The sequence below is a fragment of the Conger conger genome, chromosome 1 (assembly GCF_963514075.1).
Source record: "Conger conger chromosome 1, fConCon1.1, whole genome shotgun sequence".
Taxonomy (NCBI): Eukaryota; Metazoa; Chordata; class Actinopteri; order Anguilliformes; family Congridae; genus Conger; species Conger conger.
In genome coordinates, this window is record NC_083760.1 from 55506034 (window position 1) to 55531507 (window position 25474).

Sequence of the window (25474 nt, forward strand, 5' to 3'; positions counted from 1 at the left end):
CAGGACAAGGCAATATCAAGGAGGGGATTTACTGTGAAATTAAGTTGATTATACAATAAATGACAAGGAGAGTTCAAGAGAACTCATTTGTATGCTTATGGGAGTTTTGTCCCCCACACTCCCCTCCATGCCATTCCTTTCCATCTGCAAAATGAACTGCAGCTTTCATTCATGTTTTAATCCATCCACTGGCTGCATTTTTTCAGGGTGGGTGCCCATGGATATCTTACCCGATGGGGATTCTAGAATCATCCTGGCTATATCAGAGAGCTGTATTCTAAGCACTGCGCTATACAAGAGAATGGGAGCTGAATGGGAAAAATATGATTCATTGCTATTAATTCAATGCGGTTAATTAGCAGATCCCTGAGAGGCTCGGCTGGTTAAAGTACTCATAACGACAAGCTCAGGCAGTGTCTCCAGATCTCCAGTTTTGTCTCTGTCTCGACTTGTAGCACTCTGCTGATTTTCATTGTACTGACAGACAAGTCTCCCAAGGGGATTAATAAAGTATGTCTTCTCTATGTCTGGGAGCCTGCAGCAGCAGTACAAGTTTATCTTTGTCCTACACAGGGCGAGAAGGGCTTAAGTCACCCAGGGTCCCCCAAGGTCACCGCTGATTCCTGTTCTCCTCCTAATGATGTGACAGGTGCCCACTGGCTACCAGTTGAAAGCAGTAAGAATGTATTTGTCCTGTGACCAGCGCAGCGGTACTGTACCGGCCAGAGGACAGCGACTTCTGTGGCACCGTATGTGCTGTGGCATGAGAAACAGTCACTGGCTCACAGGAGAGAGCGTTGGCGGAGGACACACACATCAGGTGGAGTGGTCCTTTATGTGCATGCAGATGACACAGTGATGATTCAATGGCGGTTACTCATTAGGAAGAAATAAGAAAAACAACTACAAGATTTCTGTGCACAAATCAGCTTTTAAGACATAACTGCATGTGATGTGACTTACATCAAATCAAAAAAACATTGTTGGAGAAAACATAATCATTTTAATTCATTATCTTATTGATCATCATCATAATCTTATACTTACTGGTAATGGGTATTCTAATAAATACATGAACATGAAGTGAGACACAAGAATCTTTCTGAAAATATTACAATCAAAAAATATAACATGCTATGTTGACAACATCTCCTCATTTACCAAATTTTTTAAAATATTACTTCAATGGTAAATCAATTTGACAGAAGTAACATAAAATACAGAGAACGAGTAAGGCATATAGTTTATAATTCTATCTGTTATTTGAATTAATAGAAAGAGAACAGGCATATTGTTTTGTGGACCATATACATGCATTTAATTGCAGCAACATTGTGCATTGGCATCCTGCATTTACATTAATGGATGATTAATGACTAAAATTACATGTAAACCATAAAACCACTCCTACTCCCGACCTTTCCAGTTAATCTATGACTGGACTCATTAATCTCATTGAATAATCATCAAATGATATTTGTAATTTCCTACTAATAAAAAAATGTAACTAGATGCTAATTTTGTTTTCAGAAGAAGTAAATATTTCAGGAAATATTTGGCAATGTATTAAATTAACAACACCAGTGAGATCTAGTCATAATTCATCAGTGTGCACAGCTAAATGCCAATCCTGTGACGTAATTTTGACCAAACAGGGAAAAAGTGATAAATCATCAATGTCATCGCAGAGTATCTATCATACTACATCTCACAGCATTTTCATCTGGGGGTCTTTATGAAATGGATGGAACGATGATCTAACGAAATGAACAGGACACTTACAAATAGGTAAAGGGTGATTTCAGCAGCATTTTCCAGTTGGCAATTTACCCTGCATTACCACACAGGGCAGTAAGGGCACCTCATTCAAACGGCATCTTGAACCTCTGTCCCCTGGGCGGGGAAGAGAACTACCTGCGCTCAGTGTGATGGCCTTTTGAAACAGTCTATTTATCTCAGCAGTCTTCTCCCAGAGCGTGTCCCCAGCTCCTCTGCATCCCACAGCACTCCACACGAGACCCCCTACTGGACACAGCTTGGGGTCATTTCCCCCCGGCTGACTTGCTGAATACTCTTGGTGATATTCACAGCCACTTCTTTGGAGGGCATTCTTCTGGCCTCTGGCTTGGTCTAGTGTTAAAGGACAGAAGAGTCAGAAGAGTCTCAAACACCAAACGTCAGCAGAACTCCTGTGTGGTGCTCTTCTCAGGCTAAAAAAACTCGCATCACATTCAAAAATAAAGAATGGTTGAATTATCACGCCTCTATGTGTAAAAGTCTACAGGCCAATACGTTTTAATATACCACCCAACAGCAAACCCAAATGCATAAGGAAGATGCAACACCTTAAGTACAGCTAGATATCATTATGTTCTGTTTGCAGACAAGGATAAATTAATGTGTTTTTTTATTTTCGTAGGTAGAAAATAATGAACCTTTACTAATATGTACCTGTACACCCTTTGCATTGTGGCACTCTCCTTTGCTAATCCCAAGGACAAAGTGACATTCTGCTCTGTTGTGTTCTGAATGAGCCATTCTAAGCTCTACCATGACTGTTCATCAATAGGAAAAGAAATCACCCGGTGTTCCATCATGGTTGACCCAAAGGAGTTCCAATCACAGTTGGAAATACTGAATGGAGGAATTCGAATGGTGGAACTATATGTTCATTAATGTCAGAGATAACAAAGACCTCTGTACTAGGGACAGGGAGCTTCTGCAGTTGCTGCTGTCTGATGGCATGCCATTTATTTGTTTCTTGTGTGCTTACACAGTGGATTTTGATTGAAGTCCAGCTTGACTGACAGACACAAAAAGACCTCACCTCTTCCCTGTGTACAGGCCTCCTTTGAGTACTGACACTGGAGGTGGAGTGCATGGGCTGCTTCCCACATTGTGTTCCCGTATTCACCATCCTCTTCTCCCGGAGAGAGGAGCTGGCACCTAACTGCCTACCCCCCTCCGCCTTACCTGTGAAGTCCAGACAAGATCACTCACACAGTGGCATCGTGTGGCTAACTATCAACAGAGTTTATACAGAAATAGCCTACACAAACCCGCGGTGCATTGTTATTGCCCGTCACATTTGCTTCTTATAGGCGTGATCCATCAATCCACTTTTTTAGTTCAGATTGAATGGACACGTCTTTTTATTGGTAAACACTGCGTTTTTAGCAAGACTACTACATCGATGGCCTGGTTACTGTCGTTTTCAGCCTTAAACGCCGTTCTTAATGGTTTAACGTAACGTTATGAATTATTAGACATTTTACATGCAATTAAAATGTTCACAGCCTTAAATAAAATGTAGACTACGGCTAGGATCGAAGATCATATAGCCTATTTGTTATTTTGTTTTAGGCTAAGTTGATGTATATACAGGTATGGAACGTGGGAGACCGAGGCTAAGTAAGAGATGCTAAAAATATATATATTTAATCACTGCTATCAACAGGCTTTGTTGTCAGTGCTGAAAGTCTACTGAGTGACAAACGGCGGATTTTGACGGCACTAACCTGTACATGTCACGGCGTTTTCTTTCATACCAGGGCCAGCACTCTCGAGACTCCCGATGTTATTGCTGGTAATTCCTGGGTGCAACTGTGGAATTTCGGTGTCGGTGTTTGTAAGCCATGTCGATTCTGTCTCCCTGGTCCAGCTCTCATAATACCGTGGTTCAATTGCAGCAGCCCTGCTTCCACCGCAGCCCATTGGAATAAGCGCACACCCTCTCCGCCTCGCGCTTAGTATTTGTAAAAGGTCCAAATCCTCAACGAGCGTCCGTCTCCTTCAAAGCTTTATGTCGCATCACGGAGGCTTTTATCCTTCTATATGTTCGTTATTGGCGTTTTCCTCCTCCCTCCTCTCCGTCAGTGTTACTGAACCGAGGATGCTCGCTAAACTATGTGCTGCGCTTCCTCTGTTTATAAGACCTACTAGATATTATGCCTACGTCACATGCGTAACCCACAGCCCTCAGAATAAACGCAGTTTTTAATCACCCAGTACCCGAGACGCTTTCAGTTGTTCAGTTTATAATGGCTCATAAACGCATTGAAAAATTAAGTGTTGTAGGCTTATACAATGATCAAAGCGGTCTTTTCCGCCATCATAAAAATGGAACAAATGTAAGCTTATGATTGTTTCAGAAAATCAAAGCACTATATTCGATATATTTGATATCTATAGCGTACCATATAACCCGGGATGTATATAGTGATCATGTTGGTAAGTCTAGTAATGCAGATCATAGTCAATTCTCAGTAATGTATGCAGTGTATGCTCATCGAATAATACAGAGACGCTGCAACGAAGTTCAGCTGCAATATCAAACGGCAGACGCTGAATTGTAAACTTAAGCTATAGCAGCAAACAAAAAGTGATAACAACATGACTTTTCTGTGGTGACTTTCTAATTAGGGCATTTCACCAACAATACTGTCTATATTGTATCATAGGCTAACAAATAACATAAATTTAGTCTGTAAAAAAATCGGACTTTGATCTGATATTACGTCGCTAATTTCGATAATCAAATCAATAATTAAATCATTGTAATCCACGAGGACTTCAGGTGCTTTCTGCGGTTACACTGGGTGTCGCCATTTGCCAGTGAAAGAAAGGACTTTTGGGTTTTCTAATTGACCAAAGTTGGATTTCAGAATTATCTACTGTATTTATAAAATTCTTAAGCAACCGATGTTCTGTCCTTACGTCGGTTTCCCGAACAGTCTTTAGACGGACTAAAATGAATTTAAGAGCTTCTTTCCAAACACTCGTTCCTGCTTATTGATATACTGTAGATAACATTATAGCCTTCAGAAACATGACAAACAATATCAGACTAGTTCTTGTAATTCTGGATTGTTCATATTTTGCCCACAATGAGAGCTTTATTCTTTTCCCGAGATAAAAAAAGAGGATTGCTCATTGCACATCCAACAGATTTGCTATAGAGCAAGGGAGTCATTAAGGATGTTCCACCCCTTCATACATATTTTTATTAACTATGCAGCTTCTTTCAGTTTATATACAATAGTAATAAAATAATGGGAATTTCTGATGCTGGCAGAATGGTCTCTATTAGTTGGCAGATTATATCATCTCAGATTGATTTCATGCCAGTAAATCTATTCAGGCAATTATTACTTTCTTCAAAGCTCCAGGAGTGTAATACCAGAATATTGCTAAATGTGAAAATGTACAGTATTTTTACTTCCAGGAAAGACGTGTACAGATAAAATCAATGTTAATCTCCCAATGAAATGTAGGATGAATTATCTTAGCATTTATATACCAAAGTTAGAGTGGGGAAAATTGCTCCATTAGTTGCCTGAGCCAAACTGATTTAACCTTTGGCTCTAAAGAGACAAATCGTTCTAGGACTTTCTAGACTTATGTACATAGCATTAACAGCATAATCTATTCTGCACCAGAATATATACATTTTTCCTAGATTTTCTCTGGAAGAACAAAACACATTAAAATAATGTAATGATGAAACAATTGTTCTGTGGTGGCATTAACGCCTTACAACTTTCCTCATAGAACTCCACCTTTAAAATCAAGTGGATTACATTATTGAACTGGAATCCCACTTCAATCTTTGGTTTCCATTACCTTTCACTAGGTTGTTGCTTTACGTCAGTTCCAAGAGTATAGACCGTCTGAACACTCTACAGATTGTAAGAACTGTTTATTAGGAAGTAATGTATTGTTTTTCGCAATGACTCCTGATAGAACTAGAAGATGAGAGTGGATAAACACAATGGACCAAAAACTACAGCACATATAAGAATACATAAACAATATAATTAAGGAGTGTTCAGACATGTGGTGCCAGGCAACAGTAGCCAATAAGGCACTGCAACAGAACATACTGCATCTTGTAGATAGAAAACAGTTTCAATGTATACATGAAAATGGTGTTACAACCTACCAACCTGCCATTTACTACCCATAAAACATGAATTTTCACAAGAATGAACCAGAACAAGCAAAACCTCTTAATATATCCATTTAATTTATTTTTATCCATGGTATAGATAGTACTTGCACATGTATTCCTTTACACACCAAATATACAGATTGAGACAACACACATATTGCTTCATTGTAAAACAATTTGCCATTTAAGTGAACCACGACTTATGAGAGGCAGCAAATGTGTTGAGTACAGGATAAAAGACCCTCCCCCTCACATAAACAATGGCTTCACCTACCAGGCTCTGCTACAGCACGATGAGCCTGACCAGGCTGACACTAATGCTAGACATGTTGCCAATTGTAGGGACGTGATTTTCCAGTGTTTAGTTAAGTTCCGATGAATCATAATCTTGTGTAGGTGGGGCTCAAGTCAGGCCAACTCAACTGTTCATCATACTCAACTCCACAACAGGCTAAATCTGCTATAGCCAATCACACTGCAGGAATAAAATCCAACACACTGTAACTTCCCTTTCCAGGGGGGAAAGAATATTTAAAGAATGTCTGTAAACGGATCATCCTTCAACTCGGCAATGCCGCAGCACTGCAGAAGTGGAATGATTAGAATGCACAACTCTTGATAATGACAAAGTGACACAATACTTTGATTCTCTGAGCACATATTTAAATTACTTGATCATGTTATTAAGATACATAAACTGTAAACAGATTAAAGAAAAACACAAAACATATAGCATAGCCGTTACACTCTCCCCGTACTCCTGCTGATGGGAATGGACCAATGGAATTTTAAAATATTTGTAATAAAATATTGAGCTCTATAGCACAGCCATGTCATCTGATTAGGCAATTGCCATGGGGTGGGAGTCTTCATGAGCATGTGAATACACCTACCAAGTTTTGTATAGGTGAAACCATTTTGGATTTATAAGTTTTTTTGTGATACGCTACAGCAAAATGCAAGTTCATTGGCTTGTCACTTCGCCATCTTTGGACAAAATCACAAGAAATATAAGACCTGCATAGAGAGAAGTTCATATATGCACCATGCCTGATCTTGTTCAAATTAGTTTATTTTTGTAGAAGGAGAAGCATTTTAGTGTTTTTCACACCAATTTTAAATGGCAGAAAATACAGTATGGTGAAGGACCAATATGGTGAATACCAAGGCATACCCCCCATCCCAAAGTCGCTCAAGTAAGGGTTCAAGGTTGTCCCATAGAAGTAGTTTTAAAGTGCCCCAGGGATTCACATGACCCATACTGCACCCTGAATGACTCTGAAATACATATCTCTGGACACTAGTAAAGGGCCCATAGTTCTGTCTCCCTGGTCCAGCTCTCGTAATAGTGTGGTTCAATTGCAGCAGCCCTGCAAATATGAAAATGGCTTACTAATATCCCAAGAAGGCGGTTACCCTTAGGGTACACAAACTGCAGGGTGCCAAATGAGGAACTTCATCACTGGAGCACTTTGGCTTGTAAAGTGGCCATCCTTTGATAAAACTGAAAGTCATTTCTATCCATTGATGCCCCATGTCAAATATTTGCAGAAGACTGCAAAACAAACTATTTTTGTAGAATATTCATTGTGTTTTCCAAAAGAATTCCAGAAAATCAAATATGACAGGCTTTGTGACTTGATTTCCAGAGGGACCCATGTGCCAAATACTGTAAATCTTAGAGGCATAGGAGTTGGACTTTTTGGACATTTTGTCATGTGCACTATATTGCCACCAGGTGGCCAGTCAATATGTTCACTGAGGCAGAGTTGAACTAGCCATACAGGCCTACCATATTAGCTAAACATTGAGTGTAAGGGGGAAAATGTATTTAAAAAGCCTAGCAGAAACAAAATATCTATCAAAATAACTGGTACAACACAGTTGCCCCCTCCCCTTGCTCAGATAGCGGAAGGAATGACGATGAAGGATTGGGGGGCGAATCACTCTATTTTCAGCATGGCAAACAAAAGGAGGAGGAGAAAGAGAGAGGGCAGAGAGAAAAGAGGGGGTTGTAAATAAATTTGTTTGTTTTTTTTAAGTATGGGATGGATTGCGGGGGAAGGGGGATGAGTATTGCTCTACTTGAAATCCAGCAGATTGCAGTCAATCTTATAGTACACATACGGATAGTATTCCTGCTGGCTCAGGTTCAGACCCGGGATGTCCATGGACGCCTGTAAAAAGGAAAAGAGGCAGATTACAGGAAACCATAAGACCCATTTCACTTTTTGTTCCAATCCAGAGGAACTGACACAGGGAGCAAAATGCTCACTGCCTGCTCAGCATTACACAAATAACTAAAATGTTGATATTTCATATTTTCATATTTTCAGTTCATATTTTTAACTGAAAATAAATCTAATATTTGATTAGATTACAAGCACAATAAATGTGTATTAACAAAAGTCAATATAAGAATCTTCACCTGTATCTAATTAAATGTGGTGAATTTTTAATGTAATCAGTACTCGAAATGAGGTGGCTATAGAAACGTTTGGTGGAAATGCATCATAACAGAATGTATAATGCATCTGAAGGTCAAGGTTGACAAACAGTTTGCTGACATGCATCTCCCTGTCATATTAATTTGTGTCATGAGATGTTATAGTGAGCTGTTACAACTAACAGGACATTGAGCGGTGTGCTTAAAAAGTTACCTGGGTTAAAGACAAGCTGAAACAGAAGTTAGAGCAGCACAAGTTGCCACAATATGAAGTATACAATAGCGAAATGGATCTTTCAGGGTGAATGTTTTAAGGGTGGGCAGTCAATTTGACTTGACATCAAATGCGGAGAGGGGACATCGGAATGGAGGGGAATGGAGGGGAATGGAGGGGAATGGAAAATTGACACATTTGATTGGAATTCACACCCACTGGTACACGATGACGCAAAATCTAAATAAAAAATTTCCGGAAAGAGGATAGTGGAAAAAAAAAAAAATTATTAAAATTGTATTCATTTTATGGAATCTACACTTTAAGACATGTTTGTATGGTTATGAAGAATAGACTAAATTGAGGAAAAAGTGAAATTAGAATTTCAGCTTGTCTTTAATCCTATGAATGCACATCCACTGGTGTGGTGCCTGAGAGAGCCTCTCTGGGTTCCCCAGTGACTAGGGCAGCTCACATCGATGATGGAAGCTGCGCTGCTGTCCAGGTGCTTGTACAGGTCGTAGAGGACCTCCCGCAGCTTCTTCATATTCTTCTTGTTCGGCTGCAGAAGCATGGCTTGGAAGTTGACAGGCAGCCCATACCTGCAATGACAAGCGCATAAACAACGCCAGGCCTCGCATTTGTATCTCATTACTAACCTACCTGATGCTTTTTGCCTTTATTTGGACTTCATAAATCAAGTTATTGTTATTATATTTCCACAAGTTGTGGCAAGTACCACTGAACCAGAGAACAGGCGGTGGGTGACAGAGCCCTTCCCTGGCCATCACAGAAAAGTGATTTGCAGCTCTTTACCTTAAGACAGACTCCACAAAAACCCGGAGTGCTTTTATGTGGATCCAGGCAATGAAGGCTTCGCTGAAGTTCACCTTCAGCCACCGCACCAGCGGACCCTGTGGAGAGCCACACTCAGCATGTTCTGCTCTTAAAAGTGCCGGTCACAGCTGCAGGCACCTTGCAGTATGAAATTCTACAGTCTCTTCTCACAAAGCTACACAGTTTAATACAGCAGAAGGAAAAATGGGGCAGAATTCAATCTGTCATAAACTGAAAATAAATTTTTCAGGGAAAATTGCACACCAATCTTTAGTTGTGAATAAAAAGTTGCACAAAAATGTTCATTTTTTGGAGGCCTACAGTAACTGCTTCATTGTGTCACCACATGAGCAAAAAAATGTTCCTCAGACAGCTCAACTGACAAATACATGAAGAAACCACAACGCCAAACAGCTAATCACAGACCTGTGTGATCTGTTAGTGGATAAGGTGAACAGTGATGGCTATATCATCATTTACATATCATCTTAGCCCCGAAAACAATTTAAGTTAATTTTTCAGAAAAGGTTACCAGCCCAGCTTGGAGGGTAGCCTCAATTTATTCATCCAGCAAATGCTATTTATACCCACATTTAGCATTCGGCGCATGTTCCATTTCAGACCCTGTTTTTAAGTGATGAAGAAGAAATGCTGACTGAATCAAGGAATCGTGATCTATGTCAACTGTATTTGCTGACATTTTCCTCAATAAACCCAAGGTACACATAAGCATTTACACCACTGGGAAATGTACAGTACCTTGATGAAAATGAGTTAAGAGTTCAGTTTGTGCACAAACATATGGAAAGACTACTTTTGCACACAACTATTATTTTTAAAACATTTTAAACATACAAACTGCTTCTTCTTGTCTGTTGAGAGCCGTGTCATTTCTTCTTTGTCAGCTTTCATCTCTTCCGCATTGTACTGGAAGTCCCTTACAGTAAACCTGAGACAGGGTAGGCGAGTTAGCCATTAGCACATTCTGCTCCTGACTTCACCTCCATGCTAAGCTCACGTGTGACACCCTAAGAAGCATACGGTACTGACCAGGCCGGTACTATAATACAAGAATGCCCCCGACTTCTACAGATGCGCTAATATCCCAATGGCCAGGATGGTACTTCATGAGACGAATCGCGACCTTGTGTAGGCTAAACTCCAACTGAAGGCAGCGACTCATAACACAACAATAAAACTTATTTGTTTCTATCAGAAATAAATATCACCAACTGTATCTTCATTTTTCAGGGGCTCAAAGGCTAACCAAATCTCTGTGGAGATCAGAAACATACAGTTATGTAGCGATATTAAATATCAAGCCAGAAGCAATCTCTCACTTGTACTCTCTGGCCTTGTGTCTGAAGTCATCGATGGCCTTCCTGAAGAGGGTGACGCTGAAGAGGCCACTCTCCATGTCCTCAAACAGCAGGCTATGGGAGTAAGGAGTGGACAGAAGCAATACAAAAGTTATATATACACTACATTATATGTAGGGGAGGCTGTGGCACCAACTAACACAGGGCATGTTGAAACATGGGGATTTTGCATTTGCGAAAGAATGATGGGTTTTCACTTATGTATTATAGTAGCCCACTTCTCATGTGCGAGGTGCAGGACAATTGAAAACTTCCTCAGGAGTTAATAACCAATCTGTGTTTTAGCACCATGAAAGTAATGTCTTTTCACCAAAGTGCATTTTTTGATTAACTGATGACAGTTCCCTTCATGTTTTTTCTCTTGCCCCAGTCACTGATGACACTATCCCAAAATGAGTGTTCAGCGCACATACTGTACTGAGAACAAGGAAGAGGCACAGAAGAAGACAAACAAAAGCCATTGGGACTGAACACCTGTGATAAACAACTAGAAACCAGTTTGACCAATTTGCTTACTTTAAATTTGCTTTCATTCCCCTGTTATCCACTGCTGCTCTCAGGTTCTGAGTGGCCATTACGTATCAGTGGGAGTTAAGGAGCTTGCTGTGAGCACATGAACCCACAGTCCTATGTTCCAGGAATTGCTGTTCTCCTGCCATACTTACAATTAACACAATTTAAAAATGCCAGACCAAAGTCACATACTCAGAGGGGAGCAGTAACCTGGCTCTTCAGCAGAGTGCTGACTCAGCTCTTGCAGTGACTCAACGGTAATGTAGATTCAATACAGCGCAAAACCCCGCTGGTCTCTGCCTTAAATCGGACCCATTGCAGGGTTCTTTCCACCATGGTTACTGTTGCTATGTCTACCATAAGCAGTAAAAACTGAGATAAGCAGGGTTCAGAGGCAGGATTTTCAGAGAAGATTCTCAATTTCTTTGCAATTCACGTACAGAATTTCACTTAAAACACTTAAACACTTAAAACTTGTACTGTCACACTGCGTCCAAACCTGAACGCTGGATTACTCACAGTTCAGGCTGCCATGTGAGATGAGCAAGAGCTGAAACCAGCAGTTCATGCATGAAAACCGACCAATTTGTCTGAATTCAATTTGTTCTGCAAAGATAAGTGGGCTATAATTCCTCCACATAATGTGAAAAACTGATATCAAATTATAGTAAGTGTTGGGTTGCAATTATTGCTGCTAAAGGTGGTCCAACCAGTCATTAAGTTTAAGGAGGCAATTGCAACTTTTCTCATTAAATAAATGAAATAGTAATTCAGAAAAATGAAATGAAATGAAATGTTTTGTGTTTACTCATGTTCCTTTCATGTATTGCATCTTCTATAAAATCAGAAACCACACAGTATGACAAATATGCAATAATATAGAAAATCAAGAAGGGGGCAGCTGCATTTTCATGGCATTGTGACGGCTTCTGAGAGCTTAATTTCTGGGAATGGCTTAGCTTTTGGTTAGTGTGAAGGTGAAGGTTTGGTTGCTTAAAAGGCCCCGACGAACACATTTCCCGCTGGTACCATCACGCGTGCTGTGCCTAAATAATGTGCTTGTAATACTCATGAGTCAGAAAGCGCTTATGACTTAAGCGACTTATTCTGATTTATTCTCCCTTTCCTGCTGCAGACGAGGATAAAACCACGCGTGCGAGGGAGGACTGTAACTGTTGAGGGGTTTGAGAAGCTGTCTCTGGCACGGGAGCACCTGACAGCTGAGCGAAAGAAAGACACAAACATTTCTTCTCTCTGAAAACGCAGCTTCTGAGGAGGAAATTAATTTGGTGCCTAAAGGGCACATTGTGGAGGACGGAACACAAATGCGCAAGTGAAGAGCAACTGACGCAAGACCGTGGGATTGTTGCACCATCTGCGTTTCACAATGAGGCGATTGGCCTTGTTCACGATGACTGCCTCGCTGGTCATCTGAATGTGGATGGAGCTTGTGACCGTGTGTTAAAACACTTCTTTTGGCATGGTGTGGGGTATGACGGTGAAGGCATGCCTGTGCCACACACCGCTCCTTTACAACAGTAAAGCCGGTACTTGCTCTTTCTGCTCTTTCGAAGATTGACTGAACCCAACCCGCTCGTTTTTCTGAGTTTCATTTATTTTAATTTAATTTATTTTATATGTAATTCATGAAATTTATTTTACAGGCCTACGATTTAGATTCTTGGAACATCCTGCTCTATCCAGAATGTCTGAGATTACTGTAACAATAAATAAATTGTCGCTGGTTCACATTTAAATATTTTAGAGAATTTATGCATTAACTCTGTCGTGGGTTCCATCTTCCCACTGCCTGACCGGTGAGACCCTGCAACCTGTGCTGAATACACTGCATATACAGTTGCAGAATTATTAGCACCCTTAATAAAAAGGGAGGAAACTAAATAAAGTTGATAACGATCAACTTTATACATATATACATATTATGTTCAAATGTACTGGAAAACCATGACAACCATAGGTGTCTACATTATTAGCACCCCTAACAATTACTATAAATAAAATCAAACAAAGTGCAACTGGCAATAACATTTTACTTAATATAGTTAAGCTCAGTCTAAAGGAACTATATTGTGTCATTCCATCACTTCCTGTTTCACTAGAGTATAAAAGTACCAGGAAATTTGGTAGAAAATCTCTGCAGTCGTCTCTGCTAGGAAGCTGAGACTTGGTCGTAGGTAAATTGTCCAGCAGGACAATGACTCCAAACACACATAAAAATCCACATAGAAAGTGAAAACATCAACCATATTCTGCAATGGTATTCTCAGCCTCAGACTTAAATCCCATCAAAAACCTGTGGTCTGAACTGGAGAGGGGGGTACATGAGCGCAAACGCAAAGATTCCTAACTGTTCTGCATGGAGGAATGGTCCAAAAGAGAACACAATCCCTCCAAATGTGTTCTCTAACCTTATCACAGATTATATGAAAAGTCTTATGGCTGTCATCTTGACCAGGGGTGTTTGCACAAAGTATTAAACCAAGGGTGCCAATAGTTGAGAAACTTCTATTTGAAAAAAGGAATACTTTGATTGATTCCACTGAATCCTTAATCAAGCACACTACTTTACACTTACTCGAAAATGAAGCATACGTCAATAACTGTATTATTTTTTCAATTTACAGTATTATTTGCACATATTTACCAAGGGTGCCAATAATTGCCAGAAACAAATATCTCACAGGCCTGAAAGATTTCAACTCCTACAGGCCTTGAGCAAGAAAACGGAGGATGAGAACAATTTTCCTTTCTTATGGAATGAGATGGTTGTTTGTATCTTAGAGGGTACACTGTTTACACAGTGGGACGTGTAGCTCCTTCTAGGAGCAGGCATACCTTTTCTGCAGAAATAAGACCATTATAATCTGGTGTGAAGTGTTTCTCTGACTGGATAGCCTCTTTATTACAAGACAAGGATTTTTCCTCCTCAATCCAACAAGCTGAAAGACTGAGACCGCTTTATGGTGTAATTATAGGCACGCTTGATATAGGTTCAAAGCTCTTATGTTCTTAAGCAATAACAGCTAGAAGTTTCTTCTTTGCTTAAAATGTTTTCTGAAAGCTCCCTGTGTGACAGTTTAATTTTAAACTGAGCTCACAGTTAACTCAACACATTTAACATTAACATTCTCTTAAATACTTGAAGATGTACACCTTGTGATATGCAGACATTGAATGATCTTCTACTACAACCTGTCAAGTAAGGAAAACTAATCATATGCCTAATAGTTTGTCAATACTCACCTAGTGGATCGAGGCACCACCATTTCTGCAAGTGTTTCGTATGTCTTCTGCCAGTCAGCATAACTTGTCCTGAAGTGGAGATGTATTGGTTTAAAGGCTTCTTTGAATGTTCACCACAAACACATGAACTGACAAGGCAGGAGTTCCACAAACAAAAAGGCCCATGTGCAAAAACTCCAACGAAACAAAGTCTGTTACAGTGAAAAGGAAATTAACATTTAAAATAATCAAAAGTCTTTCAAAGCACTAGTTCTTACATTGCTACATTTCCCAAAAACTTCCAAAACAAGCCTTGTCAATACAGGTTACAGAGTGCCTGTGCTGTTTGTCTCTCCAGACCCCCCTGTTTTTCTACAGAATTAAATTATCTGAATAACATGCTCTTTTGAACGGGCAGGTCCCTTAGCATTGAGGGTATTTTCCTGATTTTAACATCCCATACAGCATGGGTATACTTACTTTGGTACAACCACCAGCATTGTAACAAGGTACTCGGAGTCCAGCACAAAATCGTCTTTCTTCACAATATCAGCCAGACTTCTGGTCAATAAGCTCCCCCTAGAGGAATGACAAAATAATGCACAACCGTAAACTGAACATTCTCTTCAAAATGGTAACAATGTTTGGAACCCAGGTCCTGGGAGAACGCTCTGCCATCAATAATTAATGTCACCTCACAAATATCTGCAGTTCTCTGTTGCATCCAGCTTGCCAGTGGAGTGGTTTAACAGGATGCTAGGATAGGTGGGTGTTGCTATTCACTTTAGTTCCTTAAACATGTAGTAAAGCTAGTAATTAATTTGAGTCTTGAACAATAATTTAAATAACTAATTCAGCATTACTGAGACTTACTCATGACTGCACACACACTCATACTCTGTTCAGGTACCGAAGCTGTAGATCTGCACACACACTCCAGGCAGTGAAACTGCAGCACTATTCTGCAGACACTCACGCATTCTTCCGCTCCAGGTTCTGCAGGTTCCCCTTCAGGTTGTTGTAGGCCGACGCTCTGGCCTTCAGGTCATTGTCGATCTGAGATACTTGCTGAAGAGCAAACCAAGTCTCAGAATGTGTGCACAACCATCACTTACAAAACCATCAAGCACCCAGGTCCCATGATAAGACTCACTTTGGATATGATTTCAGAGATGTTCTTCAGTGACTGTTTAATGGGGTACTTTGCCATGTCCCACTGAAACCGTGTGATGTAGGTGACCAGATCCACTGGAATAAGGAACAGAAAACATGGCAACCTATTGTTAATCATAGACAACAACCCCCATTTCTTCAAAGTAAAGTGCAAGTTTAGGTTTTAGCAGTGGGGCAACCTTATATATTGTGATATAACATTTCATGGAGAAGCACCTGAATGATTACAAGGAATTTGACAGACTGAAGAGCACAGTAACAAATATGGAAGCCTTAATTTAAATAAGGCTCATAAGTTCTCAAAATTTCCACACAAGGGCGTCCTCCCACTAACACATTCTTCCTCCCAGTTACTGAAACTAAAATATTGTATCCAATCTGTTTTTACCACCCAGTACATCACAAAGATAATGATTAATTATAAAGAATTATAATCCAGTCAAACCTTTGTTCAGATGCTATGATAATGCAATTTATTCATATTGGAGAAAAATGGGTGATAAACAAGTGTTCTGTGCTAAGATAGACATTTCATAACCGCAAAGGTCACAAGATGTCTGTGGATGGGCAATAATGAAAACATGTTAGACTTGTCATTGTATAAATCTAGCTGGAAGTTAGCCTTGTCATTGTATAAATCTAGCTAGAAGTTAGACTTGTCATTGTATAAATCTAGCAAGAAGTTAGCCTTGTCGTTCAATAAATCTAGCTAGAAGTTAGCCTTGCCGTTGTATAAATCTAGCTAGAAGTTAGACTTGTCATTGCATAAATTGTGTAAGTGGGGTCTGCCATTGTACCCTCGAGCAAAGCTGAACTGCTTCAGTAAAATAATCACCTGTATGAACAGAGAATATGTAAAAAAATAAAAATGTGCATCTGGGCAAGGGCAACTGTGAACCCAAATTAGCCTTTACTTTAGTTCTAAATGGAGTCCCAGGAATAACCCAAAGCTCGGTAGTACTGTGCAATAAATGAGATCTCACAAAGGTCTTTCGACTAAATTCAAATTACAGATTTGCAGTTCTAAGTTGACAGTAGCTCGCCTAGTTTCATTATGGTTATGGCCATATTTGTAGTCATGCAGGAAAATATGTTCTTCATAAATCCAGGAGCAAAAGTTTTATTACAGGTTTTAAAACTGGCTGCATAATCCATGTATGTTACCCACTATTACATCAAATTACAAATGAGAAGCTTCATACCACTATAAAATATATAAATTAATACATGAATAAGTGAATATGTGACGTATGTTCCAAATGCATCCTGAATTCAAATCTGTCAATCAGCAGCATCTCTAAGAAAGCTGAATCATTTGAAAATAATCCACATGGGTGTCACGCATTCTTAATGGGGGCTATGCACTATAGCCGAAGTCGGGTGGGTAACATCATTAACACCCAACATGTACATGAAGCATTGAAGCACATATTCCTCCCGGCAACTCAAATTTAAATTCAGTAAGAACTGAATTGTTCTTTCTTGTTTTCTCTAAGGTGCCTTGTCCATTAGGCTTCACTGTGCTTATTTGTTGTGCGTTACCCCCTTTCATTAATGACCCAAAACTGATTGCAATTAGTCTCAAGTCAGCCAGGGCTGCTACAGTTACCACTGCATGTTACTACTTTTAGACGTGAGGTGCAGAAGTGGACATCACTGTTCTCAGAAGAATGTACCCGACTGGATCAGTGATACTGCTCATTAGAGTTTTCCCTGAAGCTGATTCGACAGCACAGGACTTCTGATATAAAAAAGGGCTAATTGGATCCTTATCAGGTAGCAGTGCGAAGTTTGCTACTTAACTAGCTAAGGGGAAATGCTGGCTAATGCTGGCTGAATCATATCTGCCCCTCCTAACATTTGATAAAGCAGAAATGTGTGATAGCGGCATTAGGATGAGATGTGTGCAGCGTAACCGGCTCACCTCCGTTGGCCAGCAGGTTCTCCTGCACTTTGTCTCGGCTGTCCTCCAGCACGTCTGCCATATACTGGCCCACCTTCTTCACCACACTGCCAACAGGTAAAAGACATGTCTCAATCAAAACCAAGACACATGATCTCATTGAAAAAGCACCACTAATTACACAACCTCAAACAAAACCATCTTTAGAAAGCAGAGGGGCTGCTGTGTGGCTCATCCTGTTAAGGAGCTGTGATATTGGGACGTACTGGTTTCAAATCTGAGCCATGTTAGTGCTGACACAATCTGCCTGCACAAGCTACACACAGGGGGTCTTCCTGCTTTTGCATGGCTGCAGCCCAATCCGTGGAATGCCACCACACGCACACGCCAAGGGAATCCCTTTAGGAACCGACGCTGCCCTTGTCAGATGTGGTTCAAACCATTAGAAATGAAAGTCAAGTATGTGAAATCAGTCCCTTGACCCTCAATTTGACTAGAACTCGCAGACTCCTGTGAAACTTCCCAGAATGCTTTACTGTCTGTAACCTCAAACAACTTACTGGCACGGAAAATCATCCATACATAATAGCTGTCTCGTAATCACCATGCACGCCTCAGCGGTGGGGAGGGACATAAAACGAAGAACATGGCGTTCAAATTGAGTATACTGTCAAAAGCGTTTGCCGACTTGACTTATATATAAAATCGCTGAGAGATGTCCCTGTGGGAAGCCCATCTTTTGTGACCAGTATTATTTGTTTCATTCTGAAATACTGGGCGGCACGGATGGTGCAGTGGGTAGCACTGCCGCCTCACAGCAAGGAGGTCCTGGGTTCGAATCCCCGTCGGCCAGGGCCTCTCTGTGCGGAGTTTGCATGTTCTCCCCGTGTCTGCGTGGGTTTCCTCCGGGTACTCCGGTTTCCTCCCACAGTCCAAAGACATGCACGTTAGGCTGATTGGAGAGTCTAAATTGCCCGTAGGTATGAGTGTGTGAGTGAATGGTGTGTGTGCCCTGCGATGGACTGGCGACCTGTCCAGGGTGTATTCCTGCCTTTCGCCCAATGTATGCTGGGATAGGCTCCAGCCCCCCTGCGACCCTGATCAGGATAAGCGGGTTCAGATAATGGATGGATGGGATTCTGAAATACTGCCTGGGTTCACGGTATTTAAGAGTTTTTTGGGGTTTTTTTCTTAACTGCGCTATGTACTCTGGGACTGTTTGCTCCGTCGCCCTGACCCCCACCGCTCCCCCCCTCAAACTGCCCACATCACGGCCCTTGGCTGGCTCCATCCAGCCGCACACTGAAGGAGCGCTACGTCAACCATGCTCACTTTAAAGGTCAAATCCAAAAAACTCTGGATCAAATGTTTGCATCTGTCTGCCAATCCTTTTTTAAAGAGACCGTTGGCTTTCAGAAAGACAGGAGGGGAAAAAAGGAGTAAAAAAAAGATGCTGAGTTACCACAGCAAGCATTTCTCGACCAACCATGAAGTTCCCTCACAAAAGCAAAAGAGGGGCTTTGGGAATGATTTACGGTTGGGGATGATTTACGGCCATCGAGCGTACCAGGGTTTATAAATAGAGAACTAAAACATTCAAAAGCACACTGACGATCAGTCTAAATATTATGGTGCTGAAAAAAATTGCAGAACCCTCACCAAACTGCAAATCGCTAACTTCGGCCTGTGTGTAGCATAGCCACACCGCTCCCTGAAATTCCTCACCCACACGCGGGACGGAGAAGGATTAAAGGGGTCTGAGGCGACGGGACGCTGAGAACTGGGCCGTCTCCATGCCCAAAAAAGGCACACAAGATTCAGAGCCTTCCAAATCAAACAAGAGAGCTCACTGAACCTGGCAGGGAGAAAAGGGCAGCCTTCACCCGCCGCGAGAGAAGCAGAGCACTGTCTCCCCAACGTCGGGGGACTCCACGTCTCCATCGCATTTCTGGGCCTTACCTCTCAACAAAGGAGTCCAGCTTGGCCAGCTCGTCAGACAGTCCGACCAAGACATCCAGCGTCCCCACCTGTCCAGGAAGACAATAACAATATGGCACTCACTCTCCCTTTGATCAGGGGCGTATTAATGGAGCTGTCCAAATCGGGGCTCTGCTTGTGTTATTAGTGACATCTGAGAGCTAATGAGCCGGCAGTCACAGTCAGGGCCTGTGCGCTTAGCACGGCGCCGCTTTTGTCGGGGCCTCGTCATGCGTTACAAACTCTTCCAGGAGGCCGCTATGTTTCACCCCAGGCAGGTCATGTGCCCCCCCTCCCCACCTCCCCCCAGCCCTCGGGGATCGGAGGTGCTCTGCCAAGTCACATGCCGCTTGAAGGAGAAGGCCCTGGTCAAACATTGCGCTTGGGATTTTTGTCTGTTGGGTCACATGTCGCTAGGAGTCGTTGAACAACCCTGCGGCTTTTGTAAACGACATGATGCATGAAGGGTAGGTGTGAGCACGCCAAGCAAGGTTGCAGTCAATTCGCTGAGTTCCCCCCTATTGTGAGGCTGAGGTGGATTCAATATTTCTTTAAGATGAACAGAATGCCATCATGCTTAAGTGGCCTAGGGATGCCTGGCTGCTGTTCTTGCAGTGCATGTTAGTGGGTAACGCCCATGATACTTATTCGCAACTGTCCTTAGAGGAGAATCTTGACTACAAGTTGGTGAATGCTAACCTGCTCTCTCAAGCTGAAGGTATATGAATTTGTGCCGGAGGATCATCATCAGAAGTTTTGGGGGGATATGCCAGTAGTCAAACCTTTGGAGCATAGGAGCGTGTTTAAGGAGAGATCCCCACCACATCACTGTCTGATATTACATTTGTCTAATATCTGAAACCATTCAGTGTGACAACTATGCAATAGTTGGGTAGGGGGCAAATACTTTTCCATGGCACTGATGCTTGCGAATGTTAAGGCTGCCTCATCTATTGAAAAGCCATCGAAAACACAGCTTTCCTGGATGGGGTGGGATGGGTAGATATGCACGGCCGACTAGTTTGATAAGGGCTACATAAAAGTGTGCAACAAATTGTGCATACACAAATACAAAGTGCTGCAAATTTTGTTTTGGAACTCTGGCTTGAATGTGCAATTAACCACATTACAAAACTTTTGAGGACTTCATGGACACTTCATTGAATACGTTTCCCGAACAAACTGAACTGAAATGGAATAGACCCGATTGTGGCCCCCGTGTTCGTGTCTCGGGGCAGGACGGGACTCACCTTGAGGTCAGGGATGTTGAACTTGTTGTTGGTGGACAGGTTGGTGCTGCGGTGCATCATGGTGTCCCAGGTCTGCTGGCAGGTCTTCTCCCCGGGCGCAGAGATCAGCCAGAACTCGCTCATCACTGCAGACAGGTCAGGTGGATCGGGCGGAGGAACTAGAGAGGATACTGTAAAAACACAACACACATTCTCCATTTCAGTCCTGTCATCAGCTACCCGTCAAGCTATACGCAGTGGCCCCCGACCATCTGTGAAATTGGTATAGTCCTCCATTCAACTATAACAACCTTTTTTTGTGATCAAATTGTTTTTCTATTCAACCAAAATTCTACACACTCAACGTATTCCCTTAAATCAAGAAAGTCTCAAGACATCACATAAAAGTGTACATTCTACGGTAGGACAGGAGTTTTCAAATTCAGTCCTGAGGGACCCCTGAGTACTGGTTCTCGTTTTAATTGTAAGGAGCCGTTAATGGCTCTCATTTGAACATGTTTCTTTAAAGGAGAGCAGAGGGTGCACCCACCTTTCATATTTTTTTCTTGACTCAAACAGGGAGAATACAGAGAGGGGAACAGATAGAGAAGGGATCAAAGCTCAGAAGGAGTCATAGCAAGGGACTGAACCCTCAACTCCGTGGGGGCTCTCATATGGCTTGATCTGCAGTCCAAATTAAACAATGGACCAAGGTGGTTTTTTTTAAAGGTGGATTGCAAAAAAGCAAGGCTGCAGCCTTAATTAAAAAATATTTAAACAGCATGGTATTTGGCATAATTTAGCACACATCTATAGCCGTTTGACCTCTGTGGTATATAATGGCAGTTAGCATTCCTCTGTTATTTCTGCTCACAGCAACTCAACATACATAACCAAGCTGCATGACACTCTGTGAGTGGCACACATTTCAGTGGAGCGTTTGCTTGTCTGCCAATTTGACAGAAGAAGTTGCAGTGATGAGCCGAACACCTACAAAATGGGTTTTCAAAATTACTGGAGAAAATAGTAAGGATTTATCTGTCAATGCAGACTATACAAAGACTACTAAGAACGCTGTATTCATGGTTTATGTGACTGGCAGATGACAAGCACTTGCACGTATGAGTAGATCATTGCTTTTGAAATCGTAAAAATAGTGACAAGTAGTCAAGAGTATGAATGGCAATGTAAAATTATTTTTGGATTAAATAGGAGAAGAGTTCTTCCCACCTGCCTCATCTACATCTTAGGAGCACAACACTATCAAGCACGGTCTCACATGTATTGGGCTTTAACTTTAACTGCTCTCAGTTAGACAGCACAGATTTATTTTGTACTAATGCAGAGCTAATGTACACAGGGGGAGTATTCTGTGAAATAAAGACACTGGGTCCAGATGAAGAGTGTGGAAAGTATGATGGTCCTCCAGAACTTTAACAACCATTTTTGTAAACAACAGTCGTTGATCATCTGCAAAGTTATAGGGATGGCCCCATATGTAGGATATGGATATGTAGTATAAGAAATGCATACACTAAAAAAGGTAATTTACTAAATATAAAGAGCAAACATTTCTCAATCTGTTACATTTAAATTTACAAAGGATATGAATTTTAATAAACATTTCATAAACAAAGTTTATAATAAGATGAAAAATTACAAACAGCAAGTAAACACCTCACAACTGGAACAACGGTAAATTTAGGGAAATCTGCGGCACTACCATATAGCACCAAGTGCCTATCCTAAATCCATGCATAGTATCTATTGCAGAGGTGGTTCACTGGACAGTGTCTCTAGACATTAGCCTGTTATGACAAGGAACTGAGTCATTACAGTCTCGTGTATGAATGTCACACTGGAATTATTCCCCTTAAAGCAAGGGTCCATCGATTTCACTTCCTTAAATTACAACGTGACGTCCGGTCACGAGCTGCTGTCTGCTAGCAAACTGGATACGATTCGACGGATACACTATTGTAACAGTTTAATAATTTCGATCTTTAAACATAATCGTTAAACTAACTTTACCTAAAAAGTAAGAATGCCCCCTGAACGCTATCTAACTAGCCATCTAGGCACTTCACGTTTCTAAGTAACTTAAGCCAATAGCTTCAATCTAATTAGCTTTCTGTTCCAGTTCCAGTTCCAAATAAAATGCTGCCAAATCAACATGAGTATCTGGAGAAGAAATGGGCGTATTAGCTAACATTATATACTGTCCTTACTTCGTTTAGCTAGCTAGACACTGAAGTTTCTGTCTAGCTACCTTAAATTCTAGGCAAACAGTGACAGTCAACGTGATCTTAGTTGAAATGAATTAATTCGTCAAATCAACACGAACTAACGTCATGCATGCGCAACGATAGTATGTTAACGTAGCTAGCTAGCTAACAAAGTCGAAGACTGATTGACAGCTTGCTAAGTAGCTAGCTACTCGATGGTAGCTAAAGCAATAACAAGACGGCTAACTACAGTGACACAGTGAAATGGACTGAAATCGAGGTGGAAAATGTTAGCAATCCACCTTACCTGAATTACAGTGAAACGCTGGGTGTGAATATGGGACGATAGTGGTAAATGACAGCTATAATGTTCAAATCATAACTGTCAATCAATATTTTTGTTAGCCCGGTATTTCAAGACAGCGCCACACTACAGTCAGCTGATCAAATGCTGGGGAAACAGTGGTTTGCGCATAACCAGCTGCGCAAAAGTGATACTATTGTGCGTCTGTACGCCTCCTGTCTGTTTGGAGGAGAATTTATTGTGACACAATACCACAAAGGTTTTTAAGTTACTCTCCCTCGACCATATTGTTCTCTCAAACTTGTACTTTGATTGCACTGATTGCTGATTGTTTTAAAATTTAAAGTGTTTGCCTGTTCATATGAAGTTTAAGAGATACTATTCTGAATTAGTATTAATAATTCGTTCACAAATTATAATAGTGATCCTAGTAAGGGGCAACTCCCAATCAAATAATACATTTATTAATGATGACAATCATATTGGAATTGTCTTTTGAATATACTAGCAATCCTGTTACTTGTGAAAAAGCTATAGTTTAGACCAAGGCTACTGAAATGTCTAAGGCCCAGAATAATCACACTCTTGGAGTATTAATCATTGAAGATTTGTTATCATTAAAATGCATCACAAAATGCACATCTGCATCTGCACAATGTAAGCATACAGAATACTAAGAGTTATGCATATTTTAAAAAGGCATCTACTGATTACACACATATGCTATGTTACAACATATTCATGAATTGTTTTATAAAAATGGTTTGTGCAAAATGTTTGACCCCTATTCACTAAAATCACGGAGGAAAAAAGCTTTTTTTTTGGTCAAAAATCTGGAAAAGAAGTAAGAATTAGGCTCAGGCTGATTCTTCCTGTTATACCATAGCATTATTGCTACCTCTTGAAATGAACTAATATTAGAGCCACTTAAAATCTGAAATTAGCTTCTTGAGCAATAGATCCTAATTGCCTTTGAAAAAGTAATGTTTATTTAAATTGTGTTGTTAATCTTATCTTTCATATCAAACATTTCTTAATTATTATCAACATTATTATCTTGTTTTTCATCATTTATTTATCTGAATATTAGATTCACATTCAGTGGTATTATTTATTGAGTAAAATGTGAAAATTGTAGAGTACTGTAACACCAAGTGCAGAAAAGAAATAAATAACCATATTATAACAACTATAAAAAAGATAATAGTGCATTCATTGACACAAATATGAAACTAAACATACTGCATAATTCAAAATTGATGTGGGCTGTAGCTAGTGTATTATTGATTTATAACTCTGATTCTCTGATTAATCTTGTCTCGTCTATTCAGTTACACTTATGCCTGTTCCCCTACCACCAACCCACCCCACAATGCTTTTCTTGTGCATTTCAGCATCACTTTAGGAACACATTAATCCAGCATCACATATAACTTGCTGCTATTATGTATGCATCTGTTATGAAAACAGGGACCCATTTACTTCCCCACAGCTCAAATGAAAGACAGAAAACAGACAGACAGAAAATTCCAGCTTTTGGCTACCACTCCAAAAACAGCTACCCCAAGGGAAGAGGCACCCATACTCCCCTGGGCCCACCGCCACTAGGGCTGGTCCAGTCAGAGGCCAATTTAAAGGAGTCACCGACTTTCTAAATTTGGAAAGGAGTAGCCTTACTTCCTGACTGTGTGTGTCTCCCACTCAGAATTTGAGGAAAGTCCTACAAAGGGACATGTTTATAGAGTTCAGTAGGTCTGGGGTGCATTGTTTAAGGATACAATGCTGGGACTGGCTGGAGCCGACCCCACAGATCAAACGACAGGGTGGGCTACCCACTGCTGGACACAGGCCAAGGGCCCGAGGCATGTCTGGGCACGCGCTCCCCAATCAGTTATTCTGCTGCGGATGGGTGTTGGGTGTTGTTGAACAGCAGAGCCAGAAGCTGACATTGTTAAGGCATGCACATATATGAATAATCTGATCAAATTTGAAGCATATCATTGCCTTCCTGTAATTCAAATTGGAAATATTGCAGATGGGCATCGTCAGTGGTTCAGTGGTTTGAACTTTTCCTTTGCATT

The 25474-nt window shown here is 41.0% G+C and overlaps 2 protein-coding genes across 2 annotated transcripts; both read right to left on the reverse strand.

Moving 5' to 3' along the window:
* Nucleotides 1-911: 911 nt before the first annotated feature.
* Nucleotides 912-3920, reverse strand: LOC133108502 (brain and acute leukemia cytoplasmic protein-like). The gene is made up of 3 exons (XM_061218074.1): nucleotides 3519-3920; nucleotides 2828-2973; nucleotides 912-2130 (listed from the first exon to the last, which is right to left on the reverse strand). The coding sequence occupies exons 1-3, from the start codon at nucleotides 3712-3714 to the stop codon at nucleotides 2023-2025; spliced, it is 450 nt and encodes a 149-aa protein (XP_061074058.1). The 5' UTR covers nucleotides 3715-3920; the 3' UTR covers nucleotides 912-2022.
* A 2088-nt stretch (nucleotides 3921-6008) lies between these two features.
* LOC133129578 (V-type proton ATPase subunit C 1-A-like) lies at nucleotides 6009-23538 on the reverse strand. Its single transcript, XM_061243770.1, has 13 exons — nucleotides 23397-23538; nucleotides 20886-21055; nucleotides 19618-19685; nucleotides 17680-17765; nucleotides 15736-15830; nucleotides 15559-15650; nucleotides 15063-15161; nucleotides 14604-14672; nucleotides 10788-10880; nucleotides 10303-10396; nucleotides 9427-9524; nucleotides 9086-9212; nucleotides 6009-8127 (listed from the first exon to the last, which is right to left on the reverse strand). The coding sequence occupies exons 2-13, from the start codon at nucleotides 21006-21008 to the stop codon at nucleotides 8032-8034; spliced, it is 1140 nt and encodes a 379-aa protein (XP_061099754.1). The 5' UTR covers nucleotides 21009-21055; nucleotides 23397-23538; the 3' UTR covers nucleotides 6009-8031.
* Nucleotides 23539-25474: the final 1936 nt, after the last annotated feature.

Excerpts from the sequence above, each read along its gene's own strand:
- LOC133108502 (XM_061218074.1), bottom strand. The coding sequence starts at position 3,714 with ATGGGCTGCGGTGGAAGCAGGGCTGCTGCAATTGAACCACGGTATTAT. Across the intron at positions 2,974-3,518 it reads AAACGCCGTGACATGTACAG|GTAAGGCGGAGGGGGGTAGG; the intron begins GTTAGTGCCGTC and ends TGGACTTCACAG. Across the intron at positions 2,131-2,827 it reads GGCCTGTACACAGGGAAGAG|ACCAAGCCAGAGGCCAGAAG; the intron begins GTGAGGTCTTTT and ends CTTTAACACTAG.
- LOC133129578 (XM_061243770.1), bottom strand. The coding sequence starts at position 21,008 with ATGAGCGAGTTCTGGCTGATCTCTGCGCCCGGGGAGAAGACCTGCCAG. Across the intron at positions 15,651-15,735 it reads TCTCTGAAATCATATCCAAA|CAAGTATCTCAGATCGACAA; the intron begins GTGAGTCTTATC and ends TTTGCTCTTCAG. Across the intron at positions 9,525-10,302 it reads CAGACAAGAAGAAGCAGTTT|GGTCCGCTGGTGCGGTGGCT; the intron begins GTATGTTTAAAA and ends GGCTCTCCACAG.